We start from the raw sequence: 27777 nt of genomic DNA, 5'->3' as shown, positions 1-27777 counted from the left end.
AGCCACAGTCTTTGGATGTGAAGTGGGATGTGCCACACTGGTTGAAACAAAGGGCCTGTCTACACTGGCACTTTCCAGCACTGCAACTTTCTAGCTCAGGGGTGTGAACACCCCCTCCCCCCGAGTGCAGCAAGTTTCAGTGCTGCAAAGCGCCAGTGTAGACAGTGCACCAGTGCCGGGAGGTGCGCCCCTCGTGGAGGTGGGTTTTTTAGAGGGCTGGGAGAGTGCTCTGCCACAGCAGCGCTTTAACGTTGCCAGCGTAGACTAGCCTAAGTCACACACGTTGGCTTTGTGAAGTTATGTTCTTTTTAAAGAAAGAAGCAGATTGGAGCTAAAAATATATCCATTTGTCAGTTACATATCCAGCAGGATTATTTGAGAATTCAGTGAAAAAAAACTTTCAAAAAATGAGATATTTTAGGAGAGAGAACACTCTCTGACTGGCCGTTCGGACGGCGTGCGGCTTGTGCAATGTACAAGGAACTTAATGACTAATGTGTGCCGAACAATGCAGAGCTGGCAGTTGCAATCCTTTCCAAGAGCCATATGTGGAAGAGGACAACACTTGTGAAAGTTCTAATATTTATTTATATAGACATTCACCACACACTCTTTGCCTTGCCATCTGGGTGCTATGTAAAACAAACAGCGGGCAAGATTATACCTGGTTCAAACACCAAGCAAAGCAAGCGTTGGCAATCATTTAGCACAGAGGTGGGCAAACTATGGCTCGTGGGACCGTCCTGTCCGGCCCCTGAGCTCCTACCCCGAGGAGGCTAGCCCCTGGCCTCTCCCCCGCTGTTCCCCCTCCCCTGCAGTCTCAGTGAGCTCCCGGGGCAGTGCAGCTGCAGAGCTGGGGCCTGACCCAGTGCTCTGTGCTGTGCGGTGTGTGGCTGGTTGCAGCCAGGCAATGCCACTGCCTGTCCTGGTCCAACCTCGCCGCCAGCCACCAGTGCTCCAGGCAGCACGGTCATGGGGCATGGAGTGGGACGCGGGGCGTGTGTGTGTGTTGGATAGAGGGCAGGGGAATTCAGGTGGTGGTCAGGGGCAGGGGTGTGGATAGGGGCCAGGGTGGTCAGAGGGTGGGGAACATGGGGGTTGAATGGGGGCAGGAGTCCCCGGGGGGCAGTCAGGAATGAGAGGAAGGGTTGGATGGGGCAGTGGGCGGAAGTTAGGGGCGGGGTGTCCGGGGGCGGTCAGGGAGAAGGGGTCATTGTATGGGGCAGGGGTCCCAAGGGGGGCCATCAAGAGGCAAGAAGAAGGGAAGGGGGGGCCTGGGCCATGCCTGGCTGTTTGGGGAGGCACAGTCAACCCTAACTGGCCCTCCATACAATTTCAGAAACCCGATGCGGCCCTCAGGCCAAAAAGTTTGCCCGCCCTTGATTTAGCACTAAGAGTTTGCTGGACATTTTCCTCCTCAGTGCAAAAGCAGCGAATAGGAAAGCACAAACTGCATGTACCCTTTAAAAATGTGTAGCAGAAGCAAAGCTCTCCAGAGTTCTTAGCAGTATCTTGCCACTTTCACACCATCAGCAAAGCACGGCTGTATCTTACAGGTACCATATAACCCAGGATGTAAATGTCAACCTAGGGTAACATGACGTATAATCCTTTCCAGCCAACAGAGCAACTGATGTGCAAATCACTTATTAAAGAGTTCTGATCCGTTTACGTGGACGTCACCCAAAAAGGCACAAGTATCCCACAAAGCAGAACAATTCACATTCTACATCTTCATCCAAGAGGTCATGCAACCCAAGCAATTATCTCTTACAAAAGCAAGTACTGGACACTCAGCAATTTCATCTGGAATTCACTCCATTCATCAAGAAAGAGGAATAATTACTATGGTAACCCTGTTGTATTATGACATGCTTTACAGCCTTCAGTCTGCTGTCTGGTGGCTGTGAAAGATTAACTCTGAGGACGAGGTGAACTCTTGATGTTTCGGGAATTTCATTGTAAAGAGAAATAGATTTTCTGGGGTTATAAAACTGCTCTGGAAGGTCTTCCCCATACCCATACTCGTAAGCATTTGCATACTCACTGTCTTCTGTCAATATCCACATTGTGTGACGCATACTAAGACAATTTCAGTAATTAAACAGGACACGTTCCCAGAAAAGGTCATCATGGAACTCTTTCAATACCTGCGCGGCGAGTCTCCGCATGGCCTCTTCTTGGCGTCTGCGCATTTCAGGCGTTCCAGGGCAGCTTCCACTCGTGATTGACGAGTGAGCAGAAGGTGGCTGAGTTAGGGGTAGCTCTCTATTTGTGTCCACGTCTGTGCCAAACAAAGAGGGTAACAGATTACTACAGGCCAACCATGATGGAGACTATTACAAAGTACACGATAAGGTATCTTAACAATCCATTCAAGCAGTTAATATATTTTCTGTAAGCAGTCTAAGTCTCTGAGTAGTATAAGGGTGCACCTAGGGGAAACTCTCCTGAACAAATTTCTGCCAGAACTAACAGAGGAAGGACAGCAGAGATAAAGGATTAACCTCATCTTACTCATTTTCTTCATGTTAACGTTAGTCATGAAATACATACAGTACTTAGTGAATTTAATACTACTGATAATGTGGCCCCTCTCCTTAGAGTCAGGTATATTGTTGGGCACTGTTCTACTACTTCTGCCCATAGGCCCCTCATCTAAATGCTTCTTTTAATTTAGTCCCGAGCCCTTCTTGAGCACATGTATAAATGGGGACCATTTAACCAGGTCACTAACATCCCAATTCACAACCAAGTAAAGTAACCAGAAAGAGAGAAGTACCAGATGATACCCAGAGGTGCATTAGGATGTTGGGATGGATGGAATCATCTCTAAAGCACAGAGTGGGTGGAGTGATGCGGCACAAACTAGAAGCCCTCTGTAAACGTCAGGATAAATGGCATGTTTTTATTGTGAACTCTTTCAAATTACACTATTTTGCAACCGGAAGTTATTGATTTCACAATTTTTTTATTAAAATTTTTTTACTTAACAATGCGTGACCATTGATTTCAATGTTTTAAGAGTATTCTAATAGCAACAGTCTCTTCAAACATAGATCCTACTAGCACAGAATTTTCCTGAATGCTACAATGTACCCTTGACTTTGGCCTGAAATCATAATTTAAACTACGAACCATTTATCTACTGGGAGAAACAATAAGGGTGGTATCCACTGTCTAAATACTTAATGCGTATGTTTAATTAACAAATTCATTTTTTGCACATGTGAACACAGCAGCACCTCTATCTGCTTGAGTTATGAAGAAACTGTAGTGGGATTTTGTTTATTTCCAGCTCACTAACACCAATAATATATTTCTTATAGGACTTTTGGGTCACCTGATCAATACTTAAGTTATTAAACATATTAACAGGATTTATTTTTTGAATGTGTGTAAATGAAGATAGATACATCTGCTGGGAGAGCAATACAGCAGTGCACAGACAATCCAGAAAGTTTTTGGAGAGTGTTGGGGACAACTTCCTGTGCAAGTGCTGGAGGAACCAACTAGTGGACATGCTCCTCTTAACCTGCTGCTCACAAACAGGGAGGAATTGGCAGGGGAAGTAGAAGTGGGTGGCAACCTGGGCAGCAGTGACCATGAGACGGCTGAGTTCAGGATCCTGACAAAAGAAAGAAAGGAGTGCAGCAGAATACGGACCCTGGACTTCAGAAAAGCAGACTTGGACTCCCTCAGGGAACTGATGCAGGATCCCTTGGGAGGCTAATATGAGGAGGAAAGGAGTCCAGGAGAGCCGGCTGTATTTTAAAGAAGCCTTATTGAGGGCTCAGGAACAAACCATCCTGATGTGCAGAAAGAATAGCAAATATGGCAGGCGATCAGCTTGGCTTAACAGAGAACCTTCGATGAGCTTAAACACAAAAACTAAGCTTACAAGTTTACAAGAAGTGAAAACTTGGACAGATGACTAGGGAGGAGTATAAAAATATTGCATGAACATGCGGAGGTATAATCACGAAGGCCAAAGCACAATTGGGGTTGCAGCTAGTAAGGGATGTGAAGGGTAACGAGAAGGGTTTCTACAGGTATGTTAGCAACAAGAAGGTGGTCAGGGAAAGCGTGGGACCCTTACTGAATGGGGGAGGGAACACAGTGACAGATGATGTGGAAAAAGCTGAAGTACTCAATGGTTTTTTTGCTTCAGTCTTCCCAGATAAGGGCAGCTCCCAGACTGCTGCACTGTACAGCACAGTATGGGGAGGAAGTGAGCAGCCCTCAGTGGTGAAAGAACAGGTTAGAAAAGCTGGACGTGCACAAGTGCATGGGGCCGGATCTTCTGCATCCGACGGTGCTAAAGGGAGTTGGCTGATGTGATTGCAGAGCCATTGGCCGTTACCCTTGAAAACTCGTGGTGATCAGGGGAGGTTCCGCACGATTGGAAAAGGCAAATATAGTGCCCATCTTTTAAAAAGGGAAGGAGAATCTGGGGAACTACAGACTGGTCAGCCTCACCTCTGACCCCAGAAAAATCATGGAACAGGCCCTCAAGGAATCCATTTTGAAGCACTTGAAGGAGAGGAAGGTGATCAGGAACAGTCAACATGGATTCACCAAGGGCAAGTCATGCCTGACCAACCTGATTGCCTTCTATGATGACATAACTGGCTCTGTGGATATGGGGAAAGCGGTGAACGTGATATACCTTGACTTCAGCAAAGTTTCTGATATGGTCTGCCACAGTATTCTTGCCAGCAAGTTGAAGTAGTATGGATTGGATGTATGGACAATAATGTAGATAGAAAGCTGGCTAGATCGTCAGGCTCAATGGGTACTGATCAATGGCTCGATGTCTTGTTGGCAGCCGGTATCAAGCGGAGTGCCCCAAGGGTTGGTCCCGGGGCTGGTTTTGTTTAACATCTTCATTAATGATCTGGATGATGGGATGGATTGCACCCTCAGCAAGTTTGCAGATGACACTAAGCTGCTGGAGGGTAGGGATAGGGTCCAGAGTGACCTCGACAAACTGGAGGATTGAGCCAAAAGAAATCTGATGAGGTTCAACAAGGACAAGTGCAGAGTCCTGCACTTAGAAAGGAAGAATCCCATTAATTGCTACAGGCTGGGGACCAACTGGCTAAGCAGCAGTTCTGCAGAAAAGGACGTGGGGATTACAGTTGACAAGAACCTGGATATGAGTCACCAGTGTGCCCTTGTTGCCAAGAAGGCTCATGGCATATAGTTGAGGTTAGTCCTGCTTTGAGCAGGGGGTTGGACTAGATGACCTCCTGAGGTCTCTTCCAACCCTAATCTTCTATGATCCTTTATATGCCTTTTTTCAGAATAAATGTCTTCTTTCTTGTTCTGAGGAGCTTAGAGCTCCACATTAAGCAAACAACCCCAGCCATAATTTTTGATTCACTTATTTCCCAGAATTTAGAGCTGGGGATCTCTCCGATTTACTGCTACTTCAAGGAAGTGCTGGAGTAAGAACTGAAAGCCTGTGTGTGTTTGGTTTGTACAAGGATCTCTTTTCTGTGCTTTGCATGTGAGAACTGTAGAATATTTTCCTATTCAAAGCCTCCAGGTCTCTACTGTGTGTGTGGTTTTTAGTTTGAAAACACTTAAACTGTAGCTTCTTTAATCTCCCTCACAATCTCTCTAAATAGACTGAGAGAAACATCCAGCAGGTGCATTGCAGGCTTTTAGTTAAAATACATAAACAAACCCTGCCTTTCATTACACGTCCATTTAGCTCTGGAAGGTGACGTTCAGTATTTCAGAAAACCAACATTTGGTGTTGTTTCAGATGTTTATATGTGGCTTAGAATATTTCATTCTAGCAAACAGCATCTGGCCAATAAGCAGTTTAACTACAGTTTCAGTAGGACAGAGTATCTCTTCATTCCTGTTTTACCCTTCTAAGTGTCGTGTGTGTGATATTAAGCTATTGTTGCCTTCCACCTGCAAGGTGGCTGCATTTCAGTGGAGGCTGAAGTGATTTACGTTGGTGTGCAGGAGGAAAAGCAGTTGCCAAGCTCAAGATGCAGTGTGTGACCCATCCCAAGCTCCTATACCACAATAGATGGGGATAGATCAATCGTACAGGAAGGAATAGGTAATGTGTCCAGCATAAAGTGTGTTGCGGTAACGAGTTAGGGGAATAACAGATGGAGGGTTCCCATTAAGCAAGCCAATGATGTGCCCAAGCCAGGGGGCAATAGAAGAAAAGACAGCCTGATTCCTCAGGGGGCCTCAGTTGGCATAAATCAGTTCATGCTTGTAGTGGGGGGGTCACCCCGCTCCAGCCCGGAGAGCTTAAAAGCAGCCCCGGAGAGGGCTGTAGCTGGGGAAAGGCTGATTGGGGAAGCAGCCTCAGCTGGAGCCACACCCCAATCAGGGCCCAGATGGCCAATATAAGAAGGCAGTGGGCCAGGAGCAGGGCACACTCTCCCTCTAGCTCTTGAGGGAGAAGGCCCTGGCTGCCTGGGAGCTGACAAAGGTACCTAGAGTGGAGCATGGCTGGGGGAAGGCCAGAGGAGCTGGGGAGTTCCGGCCTGGAAATCCCCTAGGCTGCAGGCCTTGTAAAAGGCCAAGAAGGGTACTGGAGTTGCAGAGGGCAGAACAGGGGTGGGCAAAGGTAGCAGGTCCAAACCCCCCTTGCCGGTGATGAGTGGCACTCACACTGCAGTCTGCCCCAGGGAACAGGGGCTAGGTGACGAATGGCAGTGGCCACAGACTGAGGCGAGGCAGGGACAGAGGGTGGGGGTTCCCCGGGGAGGGGAAACCCAGATTTGTGGGGGTACTGCCAGGGGCAGAAACCCAGCCTGAAAGGGGCACCAGGGTCCAGGAGGGACTTGGGCCCAGCAGCAAGCAGGACACTGGCCTGCAGAGGGCGCTCAGGAGCTGGAAACACTAATTCCCTGGATGACCAGTAGGAGGCGCCGCAGAGGTGAGTCCTCACCCCATGACATCGCTCCACATTGTCCAGGTCTGGCCCATGAACAGTAAACCATGCCAGGGGGCCCCATTATGGCAGGTTTGGCAACAATCTCTGAACTGGTCTATTGGGTGGTGGGAAGAAGTGGTAATGGGATCCTTGTGGGTGAAAGGTGCTAAACACATAAGCGTATGAGATTCACGCATTTCAGACCTCTCTCTGTATAGCTGTACTTACGTTTTGGGGAGGCATGTGGGCTATCAGAGGCAATCTGTCTCATTCGTGTGCCATGGCAGCTGAGAGCAACCAGTCTTGAGATAATGGCAGTTTTACCAAACCCAATGTTCCCAACAATCACCACACCTCTGTTCACACTGGCATTGGCACTCTGCAATTGTGCATCTATCTCATGGAACACCCAGTCTCGTCCGACAAACACAGACTCTGTGGTGATGCTTGGCACCTCAAAGAGCAGTGGTTTCAGGGAGATGTCCGGGGGTCTATAAGGTGCAAAGCGTACTGTAAAGAAGAAACACAGGGAAAGAACATACCGTTTAGGGTTAGATGGCAATACAGCTGTGGGTATGACATCACTTATAATGAGTCAGAAGGCTAGAGTGCTCACACAGGAAAGAGAGAGTTTACTTGACCATTGGGCTTGCATTTATATTTCAGAGACTTATTACAAATAAAGGCTGTGTGAACAAGAGCAAAAAGGTGTGTTTTTCAATTGTTCGCTGAGCTCCACTGAACTCCATTGAAAATGCCCTTAACCCCCAATGCAGACCTAGCCAGATAACCTGAGCTTGTCCTCGTGTATAGCGCAACGAAAAAAAAAAACCATCTCAAAGCTGTTAAACTGTGTTCACACGGAGAGCAAACGGGGGTTTAACCGAGCTAAACTACATTGTTTGAGCCATTTCAAATGGCCAGACCAAACCATGAAGGAAAAGTCTGCTGAAATCCATCTTTTCATGCAGAAAATGTTAATTCAACGAACTGCATTTTCCCTTGTGAAAATGTTTTGATCAGCTTCAGTATAAAGGTGTTATCAGCAGGCATTTGGAATGGCTGCAATACTTCTTAATGGTGAAGTCAAAAGTGAGTAAAGCGGTTCATTGCTAGTGAATGCCAACAAAGCCATTCTCCCACAGCATTCTTCCTGTATTTTGCATGTGGCACATCTTACAACAGAAGAACTATTTTGATAACATTTAGCATTTTTAACCATCCTTCTTTACAGTTGGCAATCTTTACAACAATTTTTGGAGGAGAAAATTATAACCAAGAAACCACAAAATAATGTTTTTATATCTCAGAAAGTTGCTATTTTTATATCAAATAATCCATGAAGTACGAGGCATAAATCCTAATGTTTTACATTAACAGAAAACAGTAAATATCAGCTCTCGCTTGCTCTCTCTTAATAGTAACCTTCTACACCCTTGTATCTATCAATCAACAGATCAGTACATCTGACTGTCACACGTGCCCAGTATTTGGGAAATTAATCTGCTCTAACATTGCCGAGGTTGCTGCTAAGGTTTTATCTGAGGACAGGTTTGATGAAGTTGGACACATATTTTTTGCTATTTTGGAGATGGAAGTGAAAGTCTTATGGAATATTGGAGCATGTCACTGGCACTGTTTGATGCAGTATAAAGCGGCAAGGAATGCCGGAGACATTTCCCTTAACTCAGTGGGTCTCAAACTTTTTTACTGGCAACCCCTTTCACATCACAAGCCTCTGAGTGGGACTCTCTAATAAATTAAACACACTGTTTAAAATATTTAATACCATTATATATGCTGGAGGCAAGTCGGGTTTGGGGTGGAGGATGACAGCTCATGACCCCCCCATGTAATGACATCACGGCCCCCTGAGGGGTCCCAACCCCCAGTTTGAGAACCCCTGCCTTAACTTCTGATTTATGTAGACAAGGTGGGTTGTGATGTGACCTTCTCTGTCATGAAACCTAGTACGCGTTTGTGTTAATTTCCTAGTTTTTCTCCAGGGTTGGTGTTCCTCAGTATAGGTCCCCATGTTTAGGGAGGAGAGACAGGGAGAAGTGGAAGTGCATGTGCCTAGCAATCAGAGGGAGAAACAGTGTGCTGAAGCCACTCCTGACTGTGTCAACTTTTCTGAAGACAATGAGAGGTTGCAAATTCATTACATTTTTTAGGTCTATAACATTTCATCTCCATTTAAAGGTTACTGAAAGTAAGTAGTCAAACAGCAAACCACCATATTTTGCATTAACCACAAAACCTGCCAGCTGGAGATAACCTCCAAGAAGGACTCTGTGTTGTCTCTCATTTCCTGAAACACACAGCAGCCTCTCAGGGGCTTCTGAAAATGGAGACAGCAAGGAGCAGCAGCAGTCTGGCAGCAGGTCTGTTTACTGTGTTCTCCTTTCCTCTGGGTCCCCTGTCCCTGCCTGTGCGAAACCTATCTCTTCACCTTCAAACCGGCCAATACGTAACTTCAGCAAAGCAAAACAAGTGACAAATTGATATTTCATCCAATACCGGTTATCTGATGATTCATACTATGATTTAGATTGTCGTAGTTTTTCAAGCACAAGACCAGTTTTAAAGATACCTTCTTACTGTGAAAACTACATCAAACCTGACATCCCCCTAACCCAGGTCATCAGCAACAGTGTTTTCACCCTAGCGCTTCACAGTCACGGTTCAGAATGCTCCCAGCTGTGCTACAGGATAAATTGCTAGCCCCTGGCTAGAGCGACCATCACAGAAGGACTTCCTCATTTTTTAAAAAACCAGCTACCCCTCCTCCATTCAGAGAGATGCCAAGGAATGTTTGCTCATTCATTTATTTCTGAGCATTTAAATGTTTGCTTGTCGGCAATATTTCATAAAGGCTTATGGGGGAAGGAGCAGCATGAACCATTATCTGCAGATTTACTGTATAACTCCCTTGCTGCAGTCCAATGTTACAGCAGGATTGTGAAAGCCGATTTTTTCACAAAGGGAATCATTTATCACAGGTTGCTTTTAAAAGCACAAGATGCTCAATTCAGCTCTCCAGGGAAAAAAATTAAAGCACTTTAGCCCAGACAAAGGGCCAAGGTGCTTTTCCTCATTCTAAAGGGCTAACATCAAAATCATTAGGCTTTACAATTAATTTGCCTTGACAGTTTTCCCATTTACTAACTATTACCTTAATGATCTGAGAGAGATCCTCCTTTCAGCCAAGCCCTGCTGCCCTTGAAAATACATGATCTATGCTGCAAATCTTGCTGCTGGATTGGAAGGCCTGGAATGCACCTTAACTGATGCAAAGGATCTGATGCAGCTTGAAGACCCTCTCTCCAAGGGGCTCTTTCTGCACTTCTGTGGAGAGCATTCTTGGCCAAGGGTGGAGAGATGGCAGCCAGTCTTTAAACACCAAGAATCTGCTGGCCATTGTTTTTGTTTTATTGCTTCACATCAGTGCAAGCAATGAATACAGAAATGTGAATATCCACAATACAGTGCAAGCAACGAATACAGAAATGTCACTATCCACAATACAGTGTAAATACACGGCTTTAATAAATGGATACAATAAAACATAAAATGTTATACCTCATGTATTATGTCCTTTCTATTAATAGAAAAGCATAGAGATATTATTTTTTCCATTCTTGGCAAAAAATCTTAAAAATTCAGAACTACCAGCTGATTCCCCTGCCTGACACTCAGCATAAAAATCCTAAACTCTATGTGCTTTGTGCCGCTAACATTTTAGAGTGTATTTTTGCAGCCATGGACATAGTCTAAGCCTGGTGTAGGATTAGATTTAGAATAATGCCGTAGAAAGGCAAGAGATTAAACAACAAACACAGTCCTTTCAAAGAGCACACAACATACAGAATAAAACTGAATCCAGCCAGTCAATAAGATTTATGGTTCACTTTTACACAAACCTCAGCAGACTGTAATAGCAAACTGATGGGACTAAAGGTAAGTCGCTCACTGCTGAGCGACTGCAGGTAGGAGAAAAAGGAATACAACGTCTGATCTAATTCACTCAAGAAATGAAGGTTACGCTCCTGTAATTGGGGTTCTTCAAAATGACCTCTGCACACACATCATGCCCACCTCTCTCTCTTCCTCTGAGCCCTAATTAATTACAGATTCGGGGAGGCAATGGAAGGTGTAGAGTGGGTTGGCAAGTCATGCCATACCTCCACTGTATAGCCTCGCCCCCTGAACATTCAGAGTCTGGAGGAGAGGGGAAGGGGGCGCAAGAGGGCTCCAATGGACGCTGCTACAAAGAGGATTCCATTAGTCTAAGCAGGAGTCAGTGCACCCCAAAAGTGGGAAAATGCAGAGGCCACTCAAAGAAGAAAATCCACTTATAATATGTAGAAACATCATCTTTCTAAATAGATTTCCCCCCTACTCATTTATACTCAGAATTCCTCAGAATATTTAGGAGCTTTGCTTTAAGACAAACAACAAGATTTATAATTTTATGCTGTGAAATGAAGCAATAGTTAGTTAAATTGTCTCCACAGGTTTCTGCTGAAACCTCTGCAGTGTGCATAGGTACGGAGATTGACATCTGCTAAATCCCCTCCTATAGGATGGTCTGCATGGTGATCAGCATTTGCTGTGCACTTTGCTCTATGCTGATCAGTGCCTGGGAGGTCCTGGTTTTGTCTAGAATCACTCTCCTCTCAGACATTGCCTCCCATGTCTGGATTCAGCTCATATTTACATTTTATTCAAACCTATAAACCAAGATATAAACCAATCCTGGTACTTGTTTCCAGAATGTTTAGAGGCATAATCCAAATTTGTATGTAGGAAGCACAGACCTAGAATGCACAATAATTGTATTCAGACTTAATTTAAATAAAATTCAACCAGTGTAGTTTATACCATGTACACAAGATCTGTAGTTTGGAATGCTTCAAATAATCCTGCATAAATTTAGATCGAAGCATACACTGGCACTGACCTTACCTGCATCCTCACAGTTTATTGCTAAAATGATCTTTTAATTAAAACATTTCATAATGTGGCCAAAAAAGGCAGCAGGTGATTCCCCCACACAGAGAGGTTAGTCATGCAGTGTGACTCATGCTGCTGTAATCTTCATCTTCACACTACAGAATTATACCTACAATGGGGGAGGTTTTTAAAGATATATATGATAAGCATCTAACTCCCACTGAAAGTGAATGGGACTTAGATGCCTATCCACCATTTGTGTCTTTGAAAATATCCCCGTGTGTTAAACTAAAGCAGCATAAAAACTTTATAACTATTTAAGATGATTCAAATGTTCTATAACATTCAAGAGTTGAGATTGCCTCTATTACATCATAGACAGTATATTTATTAACAGATATTTAAAACTGATTTAACTTTGCTTGTTAAATTTTGGTATCAATTTAAAACAAACACTTAAATCTTCCCTTGATGCTGTAATGCCACTCACAAGACACTTAATGATGACAAAATCAGCAAATTAGACTCTCCCACTAAAAATTTCCCCAGTGATATTGTATTAGGTTAATGACACCTTGATCCCCTTGCATCTGAAGAAGTGGGTTTTTTATCCACGAAAGCTTATAATCAAATAAATCTGTAAGTCTTTAAGGTGCCATCGGACTCCTAGTTGTTCTTGATCCCCAACAATACCTCTTTAAACCACCACGACATAAGAACAGCCATACTGGGTCAGATCAAAGGTCCATCTAGCCCAGTATCCTGTTTTCTGACAGTGGCCAATGTCAGGTGCCCCAGAGGGAATGAACAGAACAGGTAATAATCAAGTGATCCATTCCCTGTCACCCATTCCCAGCTTTTGGCAAACAGAGGCTAGAGACACCATCCCTGCCCATCCTGGCTAACAGCCATTGATGGACCTATCCTCCAATCTGGTTCTTTTTTGAACCCTGTGATAGTCTGGGCCTTCACAACATCCCCTGGCAAGGAATTCCACAGGTTGACTGTGCATTATGTGAAAAAAAACTTCCTTTTGTTTGTTTTAAATCTGCTGCCTATTAATTTCATTTGGTGGCCCCTAGTTCCTGTGTTATGAAGAGGAGTAAATAACACTTCCTTATTTACTTTATCCATACCAGTCATGATTTTATAGATCTCAATCATATCCCCCCTTAGTTGTCTCTTTTCCAAGCTGAAAAGTCCCAGTCTTACTAATCTCTCCTCATATGGCAGCCGCTCCATATCCCTAAAAATTTTTGTTGCTCTTTTCTGAACTTTTTCCACTTCCAATATATCTTTTTTTGAGATGGGGTCACCACATCTGCAAGCAGTCTTCAAGATGTGGGCATATCATGAATTTATATAGAGGCAATATGATATTTTCAGTCTTATTATCTATTCCTTTTTAAAAGATTCCCAACATTCTGTTCGCGTTTTTGACTGCCGCTGTACCTTGAGTGGATGTTTTCAGAGAACTATCCACAGTGACTCCGAGATCTTTCTTGAGCGGTAACAGCTAATTTAGACCCATCATTTTATGTGTATAGTTGGGATTATGTTTTCCAATGTGCATTACTTTGCATTTATCAACACTGAATTTCCTTTGCCATTTTGTTGCCCAGTCACCCAGTTTTGAGAGATCTGTTTGTAGCTCTTCACTGTCTGCCTGGGACTTAACTATCTTGAGTAGTTTTATATCGTCTGTCAGAGGGGTAGCCATGTTAGTCTGGATCTGTAAAAGCAGCGAAGAATCCTGTGGCACCTTATAGACTAACAGACGTATTGGAGCATGAGCTTTCGTGGGTGAATCCCCACTTCGTCAGTTGCATCTGATGAAGTGGGTATTCACCCACGAAAGCTCATGCTCCAAAACGTCTGTTAGTCTATAAGGTGCCACAGGATTCTTTGCTGCTTATATCATCTGCAAATTTTGCCACCTCCCTTTTTACCCCTTTTCCAGATCATTTATGAATATGTTAAATAGGACTGGGCCCAGTCCCTGGGGGACACCACTATTTACTTCTCTCCATTCTGAAAACTGACCGTTTATTCCTACCCTTTGTTTCCTATCTTTTAACCAGTTACCAATTCATGAGAGAACCCTCCCTCTTATCCCATGACAGCTTACTTTGCTTAAGAGCCTTTGGTGAGTGATCTTGTCAAATGCTTTCTGAAAATCTAAATACACTATATCCACTGGATCCCCCTTGTCCACATGCTTGTTAACCCCCATCCAAGAATTCTAGTTGATTGGTGAAACATGATTTCCCTTTATAAAAAAAAATATTGACTATTCCCCAACAAATTATGTTCATCTATGTGTCTGACAATTTTGTTCTTTACTGTAGTTTCAGCCAGTTTGCCTGGTACTGAAGTCAGGCTTACAGGCCTGTAATTTCCGGGGTCTCCTCTCGAGCCCTTTTAAAAAATTGATGTCACATTAGCTATCCTCCAGTCATTTTGTACAGGAGCTGATTTAAATAACAGGTTACAGACGACAGTTAGTAGTCCTGCAATTTCACATCTGAGTTCTTTCAGAACTCTTGGGTGAATACCACCTGGTCCTGGTGACTTATTACTGTTTAGTTTATCTGTTTGTTCCAAAACCTCCTCTAATACACTTCAATCTGAGACAGTTCCTCAGATCTGTCACCTAAAAAGAATGGCTCAGGTTTGGGAATCTCCCTCATATCCTCAAAAGTGAAGAGTGATGCAAAGAATTCATTTAGTTTCTCCACAATGGCTTTATTGTCCTTGAGTGCTCCTTTAGCATCTCGATCGTCCAGTAGCCCCACTGGTTGTTTAGCAGGCTTCCTGCTTCTGGTGTACTTCAAATTTTCTTTGCCATTACTTTTTGACTCTTTGGCTAGCTGTTCTTCAAATTCTTTTTTGGTCTTCCTAATTATATTTTTACACTTCATTTGCCAGAGTTTATCCTCCTTTCTATTTTTCTCATTAGGATTTAATTTCCACTTTTTAATGGATGCCTTTTTGCCTCTCACTGCTTCTTTTACTTTGTTGTTTAGCCATGGTGGCTCTTTTTTGGTTCTCTTATTATGTTTTTTAATTTGGGGTATACACTTAAGCTGAGCCTCTATTATGGTATCTTTAAAAAGTTTCCGCGGAGCTTTCAGTTACCAAGCAGTTCAGCTATAGTCACCTCATGGACCTCATCCTGTGCTCCACTTAGGACTAAATCAAGAATTGCCTCTCCTCTTGTGGGTTCCAAGATCAGCTGTTCCAAGAAGCAGTAATTTAAGGTGTCAAGAAACTTTATCTCTGCATCCCTTCCTGAGGTGACATGTACCCAGTCAATATGGGGATAGTTGAAATCCTCCATTATTATTGAAGCAGCAAAGAATCCTGTGGCACCTTATAGACTAACAGACGTTTTGGAGCATGAGCTTTCGTGGGTGAAGAAGTGGGTATTCACCGACGAAAGCTCATGCTCCAAAACGTCTGTTAGTCTATAAGGTGCCACAGGATTCTTTGCTGCTTTTACAGATCCAGACTAACACGGCTACCCCTCTGATACTTGACATTATTATTGAGTTTTTTTATTTTAATAGCTTCTCTAATCTCCCTGAGCATTTCATAGTCACTACCACCATCCTGGTCAGGTGGCCTGTAAAATATCCCTACTATTATATTCTCATCATTCAAGAATGGAATTATTATCCTTAGAGATTCGACGGTACAGCTTGATTCATTTAAGATTTTTACTTCATTTGATTCTATGCTTTCTTTCACATATAGTGCCACTATCCCACCAGCACGACCAATTCTGTCCTTCTGATATATTTTGTACCCTGATATTACTGTGTCCCATTGATTATCCTCATTCCACCAAGTTTCTGCGATGCCTATTATATCAATAGCCTCATTTAATACAAGGCACTCTAGTTCACCCAGCTTATTATTTAGACTTCTAGCATTGGTATATAAGCACTTTAAAAACTTGTCACTTTTTAGCTGTCTGCCATTACATGATGTAATTGAATCAGGCTTTTTTTTTTTTACTTTCTCATCAGATCCTAAAATATTCAACATAACGATGCAAATGGACACTCTGGTCCAATCAGAATACAGGGGAACAGGCCTCAAATTCAGTGTACCTACAGTAAAACAAGTAGTGTGACATCAGTTTTCTGGATGTTGCTGGAAACTTCCTCTGTCAGACACAAAATCTTGCTTCCTTGGAAAATGCTTTTCTGACCTTTAGGGGAAGGATATTATCACTTTATTATTACTATTATTATTATTATTATATCATCACTTAGTAATGAATAATATTATTAGCCAAAGGGAATTATATTATTACTTAATTCAGCATGTATTATTATAGCAGTAATAGCAAGGCCCCTCTGCTTTCTTCTCCAATAATTTGAATAGTTCCATCAGAGGCTAATCCTGGACAGGGATATCACTACTTAATTACTCTATCAAACATTTACATTCTCTTTCCAAGTTCAATTACAGTATTTTTAAATTTACAGTGGAAACTGATTCCATGGAAACCACATTGTGCTAAAATTGTATAAAAAATCATGACCATTATTTAAGCAGGTCTGTATTCAAAAGAACTGTACTATTTTATGGAACACTTTGTGTACACCCACCTAACTCCCATGTCAGCACTTACGCTATGAATGACGGGAGAATTTCTCTTTTATTTATTACTAATTAGAGTATATACAAAGAAAAAAACCTGAAAAACCTTGATTTTTTGACTTCTACATGAAACGTAAACATTGCTAAAAATAAATCCTGAAAAAAATGAAATTAATAAACCCTGACAAATAGAAGCCTTATGTATAATTAAGTCAAACAGAAAACTGTAAAAGATTTGAGCTATGGCTTAGGAATTTAAAATTGTACTCAATTTGATAATTGGTATGTCAAGATGTAAATGAAAATGGCCACATGAACCTTCGATGCCTGTATTGCATATTTTAAGGAAACCCATGAAGAGTTGTAAAGGAGGACTGTACAGGGAAGCAGATTTAGGTGGAACTCCGGAGAATGACATACAGACAGAATCTATACCTCATTCATTTAAACTAAGTGTCTCCAGTTGAGATCGTTTTGCTTGTTTGACGGGTTATGGCTCCCAGATGCCTCAGCAATAGCCATTACACAAAATGCACAAATAAATAACTGAACAACAGCTAAGGTCCATCGGAAAAAAGCTCTATGTTGTATTTCTCCAGATGCTTCCCCAACTGCTTACCCTCCTATCTGGAAAGAGTAATAGGCAATTCAGCCCCCATGCAGACTTAGCGTTAGGTCTTGAGGGTGATGCATGGCAGTGATAACGTTATGAACAATACTTTCTCCTTGGAAATGAAGTTAAATAACTTTAACTAGTACATCAAATTACCACAGCACTGAATTTAATCACATTAAATGTTTTTAGGGTTATGCTACCATCCGTAAGATTCCACGCCGTATCTTACACATTCACCAACAAGTTGTTTCAGGTTTTACTGTTTAGTATTTGATCCTTTCCCAGACTGTGGGATGAATGTCAGCCGCAGTTACAAAGACAAAACCACACAGGACAAAGATGTTTCACTTTTGTTTACTTTCTCTGAATCTCTCCACTGACTCCTTTTTTGCTTCATTTCCATAGCGTCAAGGCCTCAGGCATGCTCTATTTATCTGTTCTTGTCTAGTATTGCATCACCCTTGTTCCAGCACTTCACCAATGATATTAGCTTATTTCTGCTTCCACTTGGTGCCACTTCCATATCATCATGTCTTCATGGAGAACTGTCCCTGAACAGATCCATAAGGCCAATCAATACCTTCTTTGTATCCTTCTGTTATACCAACAAGAAATTGGAAACAGCACTGTGGAAGGGGAAGTATAGTTGATATATATTTAATAAACAAAAAAAATCCAAAGGCTTATAATGTATATAAAAAGGTACACATTTTTGTTACTTTCCTCTTCCTCATCTTTCACATGCTGTTGGTCATAGAATCACAGAAATGTAGGACTGGAAGGGATCCCAAGAGGTCAAATAGTCTAATCCTCTGCACTGATGGCAGGATGACATAACCACTAGATCATTCCTGACATGTGTCTGTCTAACCTGTTCTTAAAAATTGCCAATGACAGAGATTCCACAATCTCCCTAAGCAATTTATTCCAGTGCTTAACCGCCCTGACACTCACAAAGTTTTTCCTAATGTCCAACCTATTTAAGCCCATTGCTTCTTGTCCTATCCTCAGAGATTAATAAGAACAATTTTTTACTCTCCTCCTTGTAACAACCTTTTATGTACTTGAAAGCTATCAGGTCCACTCTCAGTCTTCTCCAGACTAAAGAAACCCAATTTTTTCAGTCTTTCCTCATAGATCATGTTTTCGAGACCTTGAATAATTTTTGTTGCTCTTCTCTGGATTTTCTCCAATTTGTCCACATCTTTCCAGAAACGTGGCACCCAGAACTGGACATAATACTCCAGTTGAGGCATAATTAGCACAGAGCAGAGCAGAATTACTTCTCATGTCTTGCTTACAACACCCCTGCTAATACATCCCAGAATGATGTTTGCCTTTTTTGCATCAGTGTTACAGTGTTGACTGATATGTAACTTGTGGTCAATTATAACCCTCAGATCCCTTTCCACAGTACCCTTTCCAAGGCAGTCATTTCCCACTGTATATGTGCGCAACTGATTGTTCTTTCTAAGTGGAGTACTGTGCATTTATCCTTATTGAATTTCATCCTATTTATTTCAGACCATTTCTCCAGTTTGTCCAGAGCATTTTGAATTTTTATCTTATCCTCCAAAGCAATGCACCCCTTCCCACCTTGCTATCATCCACAAACTCTCTAATGTCATCATCTAAATCATTTATGAAGACATTGAACAGAACTGGGAAGGCGCAGGCTGCAGCACCCCTGGAGAAAAATGAGTAGGTGCTTAGCAACCATCGGCAGTGAAGCTCCCCTCTCTCCTCCCCACTTGCGCCTGCCAGCAGCCCCCATAGATCAACTCCTCCCCCTCCCTCTCAGTGCCTTTTGCACACTGCAGAACAGCTGTTCTGCAATGTGCAGGAGGCGCTTGGAGGGAGGGGGAGGAGTGGGGACGGGGTGTGCTCGGAGGATGAGGAGGGAAGAGGCGGGGTCGAGGTAGAGCGGGATGGGAAGAGGCAGGGAAGTGTCTGGGTGTAGGGGTGGAGTGGGGTTGGGGTTGGGGGTGGAGTAGGGGTGGAGCCTGGGCTGAGGGGTTGAGCACCCCCAGGGAAAACTAGAAGCCAGCGCCCGTGCTGGGGACCCCACTCACTATGCCCTTCCAGCTTGACTGTGAACCACTGATAACTATTCACTGGGAATAGTTTTCCAACCAGTTATGCACTCACCTTATAGTAGCTCCATCTAAGTTGTATTTCCCTAGTTTGTTTATGAGACAATATCAAAAGCCTTACTAAAGTCAAGATATACCACATCTACTGCTTCGCCCCATCCACAAGACTTGTGACCCTGCTAAAGAAAGCTCTTAGATTGGTTTGCCGTGACTTATTCTTGACAAATCCATGCTGACTGTTGTTTATCACCTTATCTTCAAGGTGTTTGCAAATTAATGGCTTGATTATTTGCTCCCTTATCTTTCCAGGTAGTGAAGTTAAGCTGATTGTTCTGTTATTCACTGGGTTGTCTTTACTCTCTTTTTTATAGATTGGCACAATGGCTGCCCTTTTCCAGTCCTCTGGAATTCTCCCATCTTCCATCAGTTTTTGAAGATAATTGCTAATAGCACTGATATCTCCTCAATCATCACCTTGAGTACTTTAGGATGTATTTCATCAGACTCTGGCAACCTGAAGACATCTAACTTGCTTATGTAATTTTTTAACTTGTTTTTTCTCTATTTGAGCCTCAGATCCTACCTCATTTTCACCGGCGTTCACTATGTTACACATCCAATCACTACTAAACTTTTTGGTAAAAACCAAAACAAAAACATCATCACATCTCCCATTTCTACATTTTCTGTTATTATCTTTCCTTGCTCATTGAGTAATGGGCCCACCCTGTCCTTGGTCTTCCTCTTGCTTCTAATGTATTTGTAGAATGTTTTTTTCTTACCTTTTACGCCTCTATCTAGTTTAATCTCATTTTGTGACTTGGCCTTTCTAATTTTGTCCCTACATACTTATGTTATTTGTTTATATTCATTATTTGTAACTTGACCTAATTTCCAATTTTTGTAGGACCCTTTTTTGAGTTTCAGATCATTGAAGATCTCCTGGTTACACCAAGGTGGTCTCTTGCCTAACTTCCTATCTTTCCTATGCCGAAGGATAGTTTGCTCTTCTGCCCTAATAATTTCTCTGAAAAACTGCCAACTCTGGTTTTCCCCTTAGACTTGCTTCCCATGGGATCTTACCTACCACCTCTCTGAGTCTGCTAAAGTCTGCCCCTGCGGCTGCAGCTGGGCTCAGTGAGCCTGGGCTTGGGGCTTCTTCACCCATGGCTCCTGACAGGACTCAGGGTGACTGGGTAGGGGTTACTGCCCCTGGGGCTTCTTCTGGGAATGGGGCACCCATTTTTCTCAGGGGCCCACAAATTGACCAGGGGCCCCTGCTTTAATTTGCCACTGGCCTGGACTAGCAGCTAAGAACCTCCAGTACCCACTCACCTTCATCTCCAGGAACCTCCTCTAGCTCAGCCCTGATGTCAGCACAGAAGTGAGGATGGCAGGCAATCTTGGGACTCCCTCTCTAAAACAGCTTTGCAAACCCCCTGATCCCATTTTAGATCTGGACCCCCACTGTTAGAACATCCTGAAATTTCAGATGTAAACATCTGAAATCGTGAAATTGACCAATTAAAACCCCCTCTAACTGTGAAATTGACCAGAACGGACTCTGAATTTGGTAGTGCCCTATGCCAGTGTTTCTTAAATGTGGCCACCATGGCCGCAAGCAGCCACCAGTGGCTTTTCTTGCTTCCACAGCCTCCTGGGCTGTGATTGGGGGGAGGCGGGCAAAGCAGTGGCCTCTCCCCCTCCCTGTTGCTCCTTGGTGTTGTCTGCTAGGACTGCAAGCAGGGGTTGGGCCCCACCCTCGTTTGGAGACCCTCATTTGGAGACAGCTGGGGCATAACGCTGGAGGAGCCGGCAGCTGGTGAGTTCCCCACCTTCCCAGGGGTGGTGGGGTGCAGGTTTTGGGCTTCACCCCCGGGGTAGTGGGGTGGCAGGTTCCATCCCTAGGGCTTTGGGCTCCGGCTGCACGGCTTCAGGCTCCATCCTCATCCCCCGGCCACAGGGCTTTGGGCTCCGGCTATGGGATTTCGGGCTCTGGATCCCCACTGTCTCCTCCAGCCCCCGCAACTCCATCACCACTGGCCCCTACTGCCTACCCCGACCCCCAGTACAGGGTTTCATTTGTTCACAGGCTTGCCAGGCTGAGTAAGTCCTCTGTGAAAAGTGATACTTTACATTTGTTAATATCACTTTTCACAACAGACTTACCAGAGAGCAATAAATAAATTATGATTTGGATGTGTCTATGTGCTTATTTATTTGTTTTTCCTAAAGCTAATTACCTATTTTTTAAAAAAAGTGTGAGAGCGGCCACCAGCAAGAGTTGGTGGCCACACTCTGAGGCCACCGAAAAATTTGTCCTGAGAACCTTTGCCCTAGGCACAGCGAAAGCTTCTTCTGGAGTAGAATCCAAGCCGCTTTTCTTCACAGTGGCTTGGGGTCTGGGGAGTTGTGGTGCAGCTGGCTCAGGGCTCCTCCAGGCTGGTGGGGGGCGGGGGAGTTGGGGCACCTCTGGCTGCAGGGAGGTGTGTGTGGTCAGGCTCTGGCCAGCCCGGAGCTCCTCCGGGTGAAGGGGGGGTGCAGAAGGGACAGAGCCAGGGGCTAGCATCACCAAAGGGGGGCTCCACCTGCCACCCATGGATGAGCAGAAGATAAACAATGCTAAACAAAGACATCTCGACTCCCATTGAAAATACAATAACCAAGCACTGAATTCTAATGTAGAAGGTTCCAGCATTAAAATGTATGTAGCTCACTGTTACTTGTTTGTTGATGTAAATTTGAATGCTCAGATGCTCCCCTAGGAAATTTAACAGTCCAAATACAGCTAATTAAAGCAGCAACATCTGGTCATAATGATACAACTTTCCAGCACTCACATACTAAATCTAAAAATAAAGACTTTTTTCTTCTGTGAAGTGATGATAAATTTACACACAACGGCTAACCTTGACACATGCCCCAAACTCTTCTGTCTGCATTACTATACACATAGCAATATGGTAGTGCTCACAGATCACATTTATAAGCCACATGAAAGCTGTGGTCTTTGGGAAAGAGATGGATGGGCAGATTTATGTCTCAAAAGCATACAGAATACAGATCTTTCTACATAAGTAAATAAATTTTCATTTTGAGTATGAAACTATTACATTATTGTTTTAATTTATCTCATGCATTACTTTGTTTGGAAGGGATACTAGCAGATCCTTAAAGATCTAGTGTATTTTTTATATTTATATCTGGTGGATTCTCTGCAGCTTGAGATCTTCAAACCACAATTTGAGGACTTCAATAACTCAGACATAGGTTAGGGGTTTGTTATAGAAGTGGATGGGTAGGGTTCTGTGGCCTGCTTTGTGCAGGAGGTCAGACTAGATGATCACATTGGTCCCTTCTGACCTTAAAGTCTATAAGTGATCTGTTGTCAATCTGGCAGGTCTTCACTAGACCCACTAAATCGACCGCTGGTGGGTTGATCTCAGAGCGTCGATCTGGGCTGTAGTGTAGACCTGCCCTCCAATGCCTAATTCTGATGGATAAGCCAGAATTGCATTAATGCCATATATTGCCTTCCATTCAAGACTATACTCTCACTTTCCAATTGTCAGGAATGATACATAGTCAATGCTGATAACCACAGGTGGTCTCTGCTGTGAATACCTCTGTTCACACCAGAGACCAATAAGGAGTGGGGCTTGCACCTAGTAATTATGACTTTCAAAAAATAACATTAAGAAACAAGAAAGGAGAAATCTGATTCAAGGAGCTGACAACTGAGAACCATCCACAAGACTAAACACTATCTGCTTCTGATTTTTAGTTAATTTTTTAAATTAAAACTGTTTTTGATTTAGAGTTTTATTTTCTTAACTGAACAGTCTGCTATTTCCCCACCCCACGCCCACATTTTGGGAAGGTTTTCTTTCCTTCCCCTTCCAGCTTTTTTACTAATCAGACCTGAATTCCAAAGTTTTGCCCCAAATCCCTCCCCAGGACCTAGTAGGAAACTTGTACCTGAGACCTCTTTATGAACTCGATGCCTGTCAGACACGTACTAAGAGAAGAACAAACTACATGAAACTTTCCCCCTGTAATTGGCTGTAGTCTCAGTGCTCCATTTAAAGTATGCAACGTTGGTAAGTACCCTGCCAGAAAGAAAATGTTTAGTGCCACAACCATTTGGACATCAGTGCTGAGGATATGTTCCGTATTTCACTAGCCACCAAAGTTATATTTGTACCAAATGCTAGAATATTAATTCCACATGGTCCATAGGAAAAGGCTCCAAATATTTCATTTTATTATGCTGACTAAATTGAATCCTGCAGTGTACTCACACCATTCCTCATCACTGATTTGTCCATTCTGTTAAACTGATGCCTGGCCAATACCTATTTTAATCTACACCATCAAGCCACGGCTGCATATCTTTAGAGAAGAAAAGAGCACTGAGATTTTGCTAACTGGGTTTTCTAAAACATATAAAAATAATTTTCATGTGTCACTGATTAGTCACATGATACATGCCAGATACTTATTTAACCTCATCGATTCCTGATATTGTCTGATGAACATATCAAGAGCCCCTGTTAACATTTATTTAATAATCCTCAGCAGACAGCACTCCCCAAAGCAAGTCACAGAACTATGGGAGCTACCAAGAGTCAGACCCATAATAAAGCCCCATACAGCTGTGTCTCTAGCGACACCATAGAAGGGTAATTAACTATGGGACCCTAATGAATTCCCAACCACAACCTTTGCATTCCAACTTTTATAAGAGGACAATGATCCTCCATCTTCAAAGCCTATTTAGTAACAGAGAAAAATGGAGAATGAGAAAGTAGATAAAAACGAATTAGGGCGAGAGAAGACATAGAGAACAGGTAAACAGTATCACAGCCCTTACATTTTACAGACTAATTCATTGGAGGACAGATGATTGGAAAGGGCTCAGAAGGAGAGGGACAAAAATGTGACTAATGAGCAGGCCAGGGTGTGTGTGCACAAACTGTAAGATCCCGGTTACTTGCTTGGCTTTAGTATTTGTTACAACCACAAAATAAATTAACAACATGCATTTTTATATCTGACAATCTGTCAACCCTTCGCTGGGTTTTCTACTCACTTTTAATGAAGAATTTTACAGAATCAAGGCTAGAGTCCCATGGTAATATCCTGAACTTGAGATAACTTGTTGGAGTAAATTAAATCTGTATTTCTTTGGAAAGAATTAGGGGGGCAGGCAGAGAGTGTATTTTTAGTGTTAAATGAGAGACTGACAACACATACGCTTTGCAAACCTCTCCAGTAGAGCCTTAAACACACATTTCAATCCTGATTTGAAACACACCTTCTATTCCAGTCCTGGGTCCCGCCATAGCAGAAAATGCCAATCATACCAAAGTAAGGCTGATTGAATAATATGAACAAATGCACAAAATCCGCACAGCTGAGATCCAATCATTTATTTCACTTCTGCTCCTAACCTTCAGATTTAAACCCAGGCCTTCAGGAGACACGCTTGTGTACCATCTAGATCACTCTCCCTTATACAAACTGAATTCTTAGTTGTAATTTGATTTTGTTGAAGTGCCTGTTAGAAAATTATTTGGCTTGCAGACTCCTTTCTCTTCAAAGAGAATAAGAACTCCTTCTGAGCTATGCTGGCAGTAAGCATCCACAGTTCATTATTAGTATTAAGCTGTGTGGTGGACTTGCCAGTTTCCATTTTAGGACCAGCAGCTGGAACACATAGATATCTTGCTGTCCAATACAAAGCCCATACAGTACTAAGCCACATATCAAGAGTATTGCAAATATCTAGAGAGCAACGCCGGGACATGAGTGACTTTATACTTATTAGAATTGAAATGTAGATCTGAGGAACACACTGTGATTGAGAATCTTGATCCTATCTTCCTTTTATTCCATTTAGATTGCAAGCTCTTCAGAGAATCCTATTTTTCTGTAAAGAACCTCACATACATTTAGCAGTATATAAATATCTATTTTTTATTGAACACCTCCTTGGAGATGGCTGAACTATTTTTATCCAGATTTCAGAAAAATCAATGAAGCATGGAAAACTTCAGCCCAAAAGGCTAAAGTGTACAACAGTTACAAGCAAGTGAAAACAGGGGACTATAATGGAAAGTGTTAGGCAATTTTATAGATTATAATGGAAAGTGTTGGGCACTACTGCACTGCCTATATTAATAATAGTAGCAGTACTTTAGTACGTTAATGCAAGAGTTGTAGCACTCAGGAATTCTCCACCCAATCCTCTGTCCCCATAATATTTCCTATAGAGGACAAGAAGAATGTTCTACATAGTAAATTACCACTGACTTTCCCTTTTCTGGGATGGGAACATGACGACAACATTGGCGGATGTTTTAATACGCAGTACTTAGTTCTACAATATACTTTTACTTCAGGGTACCTTGCAACTATTATCTTGCAGGTTAAGCTATATTAAACTAAACTAGCCTTAAATTCCCCTGGCTCATGACAGTCAAATGAAAAGTGCACTCAATATTTGGTTTATAACCTTCCACTTGTACAAAATATTTTTCCTGCTCTGAGTCTTCAGTATTAAGCTGGGGAAGGAATGCAATTCCCCTTCTCAAACAGGTTGGTTTAACAGACAAAATAGACAGAAGGAAAGAGACACCTGTTTAATGTCTACCCATTGAACCTCTCTATGAAAATTAAAATTTAGGCACGAGAGGCATTGGTAGGTTAAACAATAGTCATAATCTTTGGCCCTCAGATCGGAAGCCATTACTTGCTCCACTAAAGTCTGAGAACCATCTCAGCAAATCCCAAAGACGTGACATATTAAGACTGAGCCCAAGTTTAGGATTTCCAGTTGGCACAACAGCTCAAAGACTAGGTCACTAGAACAGGCCAGTTTGACACAGTTTCAAGGAAACATTTGGAACTTTTGAACACTCAGAAAAAAATCCCATATCCTGTGAAAAGAAGAGACTTCCAAATAGTGGTATTATCTATAGTGCTTTCCCTCCCTCCCTCCCCTTTGTCAAGATAGCGTGTCACTACAACAAAAACCAGAAACAGACATCAAATATGAAACACTGCTGCTATTCACATGCTGGCTTAACCGAAAAAGAAAAGAAAATATGTGGTGCTGCATGTTTTTTTAAAAGTGTGTCTGGAAAACAATTTGATTCTGTTCCTACAATAAAGTTTAATGTTTTGGATGCAATCACTGCAAATTATGAAGGCTTGGCAAGCTGCTCAGTTAGAACATATGGAAATTCTGTCTGTCAAAATTTGCTTTCTTCGCTTACTGCCTGCCAATACATTTTTATAACTGTATCACCAGCCAATATGATTTCATTACAAACCGTGATCCAAGACGACACAAAATCACTTTTCTCTTTCAGTCAAAGGTTGTGTATTTTGTACAAATTCCCATCAGAATTAAAACCAGCCAACCCTGCAGTGCCATTGGATTGCTACATTAGAAACCAGTCTAGCATGGACTGATGGGCACATTCCAAACTGCCTTACTTGAGACAGTAGGTCAGCTCCTCAAGGTAAAAATAAACACATCACCCAGAGGAGAAGAGGAGAGCTTTATGGACTCTTAACAAGCACTGCACGACTTGCAGACACGCAAACATAGGATGGCCCTGTGGCAAACCAACAGCAGGAAGCTGTCTCACACAGCTGAAACACAGCTCAAGACTCCAGCATCTTTTCAGTGTATGCTCATTCCAATACTGTAGTTACAGTATGTCTGAGGGCACCAAAAATCAAAACCAAAAAACTCCTCCAAACCCAAACCTTTAACCATGATGCAGCTTTTGCAAGCAGTAACAGCTGAAATGCAAACAAACCAAAGGAAAAAATAGGGTGCAACAGGCTGCAATGTTGACAAGTACATATAAGCTGCCAGCACACAATTCTGTATAGAGCAAACTAAATAGACATCGAAGTTTGACGCATGTGCTTTCTAGGCAAACATCACAGCAAGAGCAACCCAGAAAGGGTACTTTAACAACACTCCATGTAGCTCCCTTTGCACTGTTCCTCACAGAAACATGGCCCAGCCACTGGCAAACTACCATCATCTAAAGAGATCAGTACTTGAGTCTATTGCTACACCATCTCTCAAGTTTTCTTTCCCTTATTTGACAATGCTAGGAAGAAATACACTGTAAGACAAGAGGCCATCTCATCTGTCAGTAGTGAGGTAGCACTTCATGTATATATTCAATCATAAGCCAGTTCGTTTACAAGCTGACCCCCCATATGGGTAAGTAAAAATGGCAAATTTTTATGACCCATTCATAAGCCGACCCTATAATTCAGGGATCGGCAAACTTTGGCTCCCAGCCCATCAGGATAAACTGCTGGCAGGCCGAAATGGTTCGTTTACCTTGAGAGGCCACAAGCACGGAGGTAAACCTAAATAAACAAAATGTCCCGGCCTGCCAGCAGCTTGCCAGGACAGCAACTGGTGAGTAAATTTTTTTGGAGGGGAGAAGCTGAGGGTCTGGAGAGTAACCCCTGAGACCACCCCACACATGACCCCACCCCATGTAACCTTTCCCCACCCCCAGCCCGGGACCCCCCCAGTCTCCCCATCCCAT

At 42.8% G+C, this 27777-nt stretch overlaps 1 protein-coding gene across 11 annotated transcripts in view; it reads right to left on the bottom strand.

Annotated features, from left to right (window-relative positions):
* TANC2 (tetratricopeptide repeat, ankyrin repeat and coiled-coil containing 2) overlaps positions 1 to 27777 on the bottom strand; it is a 628479-nt gene that overhangs the window by 90712 nt on the left and 509990 nt on the right. For all 11 annotated transcript variants that reach the window (XM_050934871.1, XM_050934879.1, XM_050934880.1 and 8 more), the window contains 2 exons: positions 7142 to 7423; positions 2151 to 2284 (listed from right to left, as the gene is read on the bottom strand). In XM_050934871.1, the coding sequence (XP_050790828.1) occupies positions 2151 to 2284; positions 7142 to 7423 (416 nt within the window). The remainder of the gene's footprint in view (positions 1 to 2150; positions 2285 to 7141; positions 7424 to 27777) is intronic.

This window comes from Gopherus flavomarginatus, chromosome 25 (genome assembly GCF_025201925.1).
Source record: "Gopherus flavomarginatus isolate rGopFla2 chromosome 25, rGopFla2.mat.asm, whole genome shotgun sequence".
NCBI classification, from domain to species: Eukaryota; Metazoa; Chordata; order Testudines; family Testudinidae; genus Gopherus; species Gopherus flavomarginatus.
Note: the sequence above shows the minus strand (reverse complement) of the source record. Positions and strands in the feature narration are given on the sequence as shown.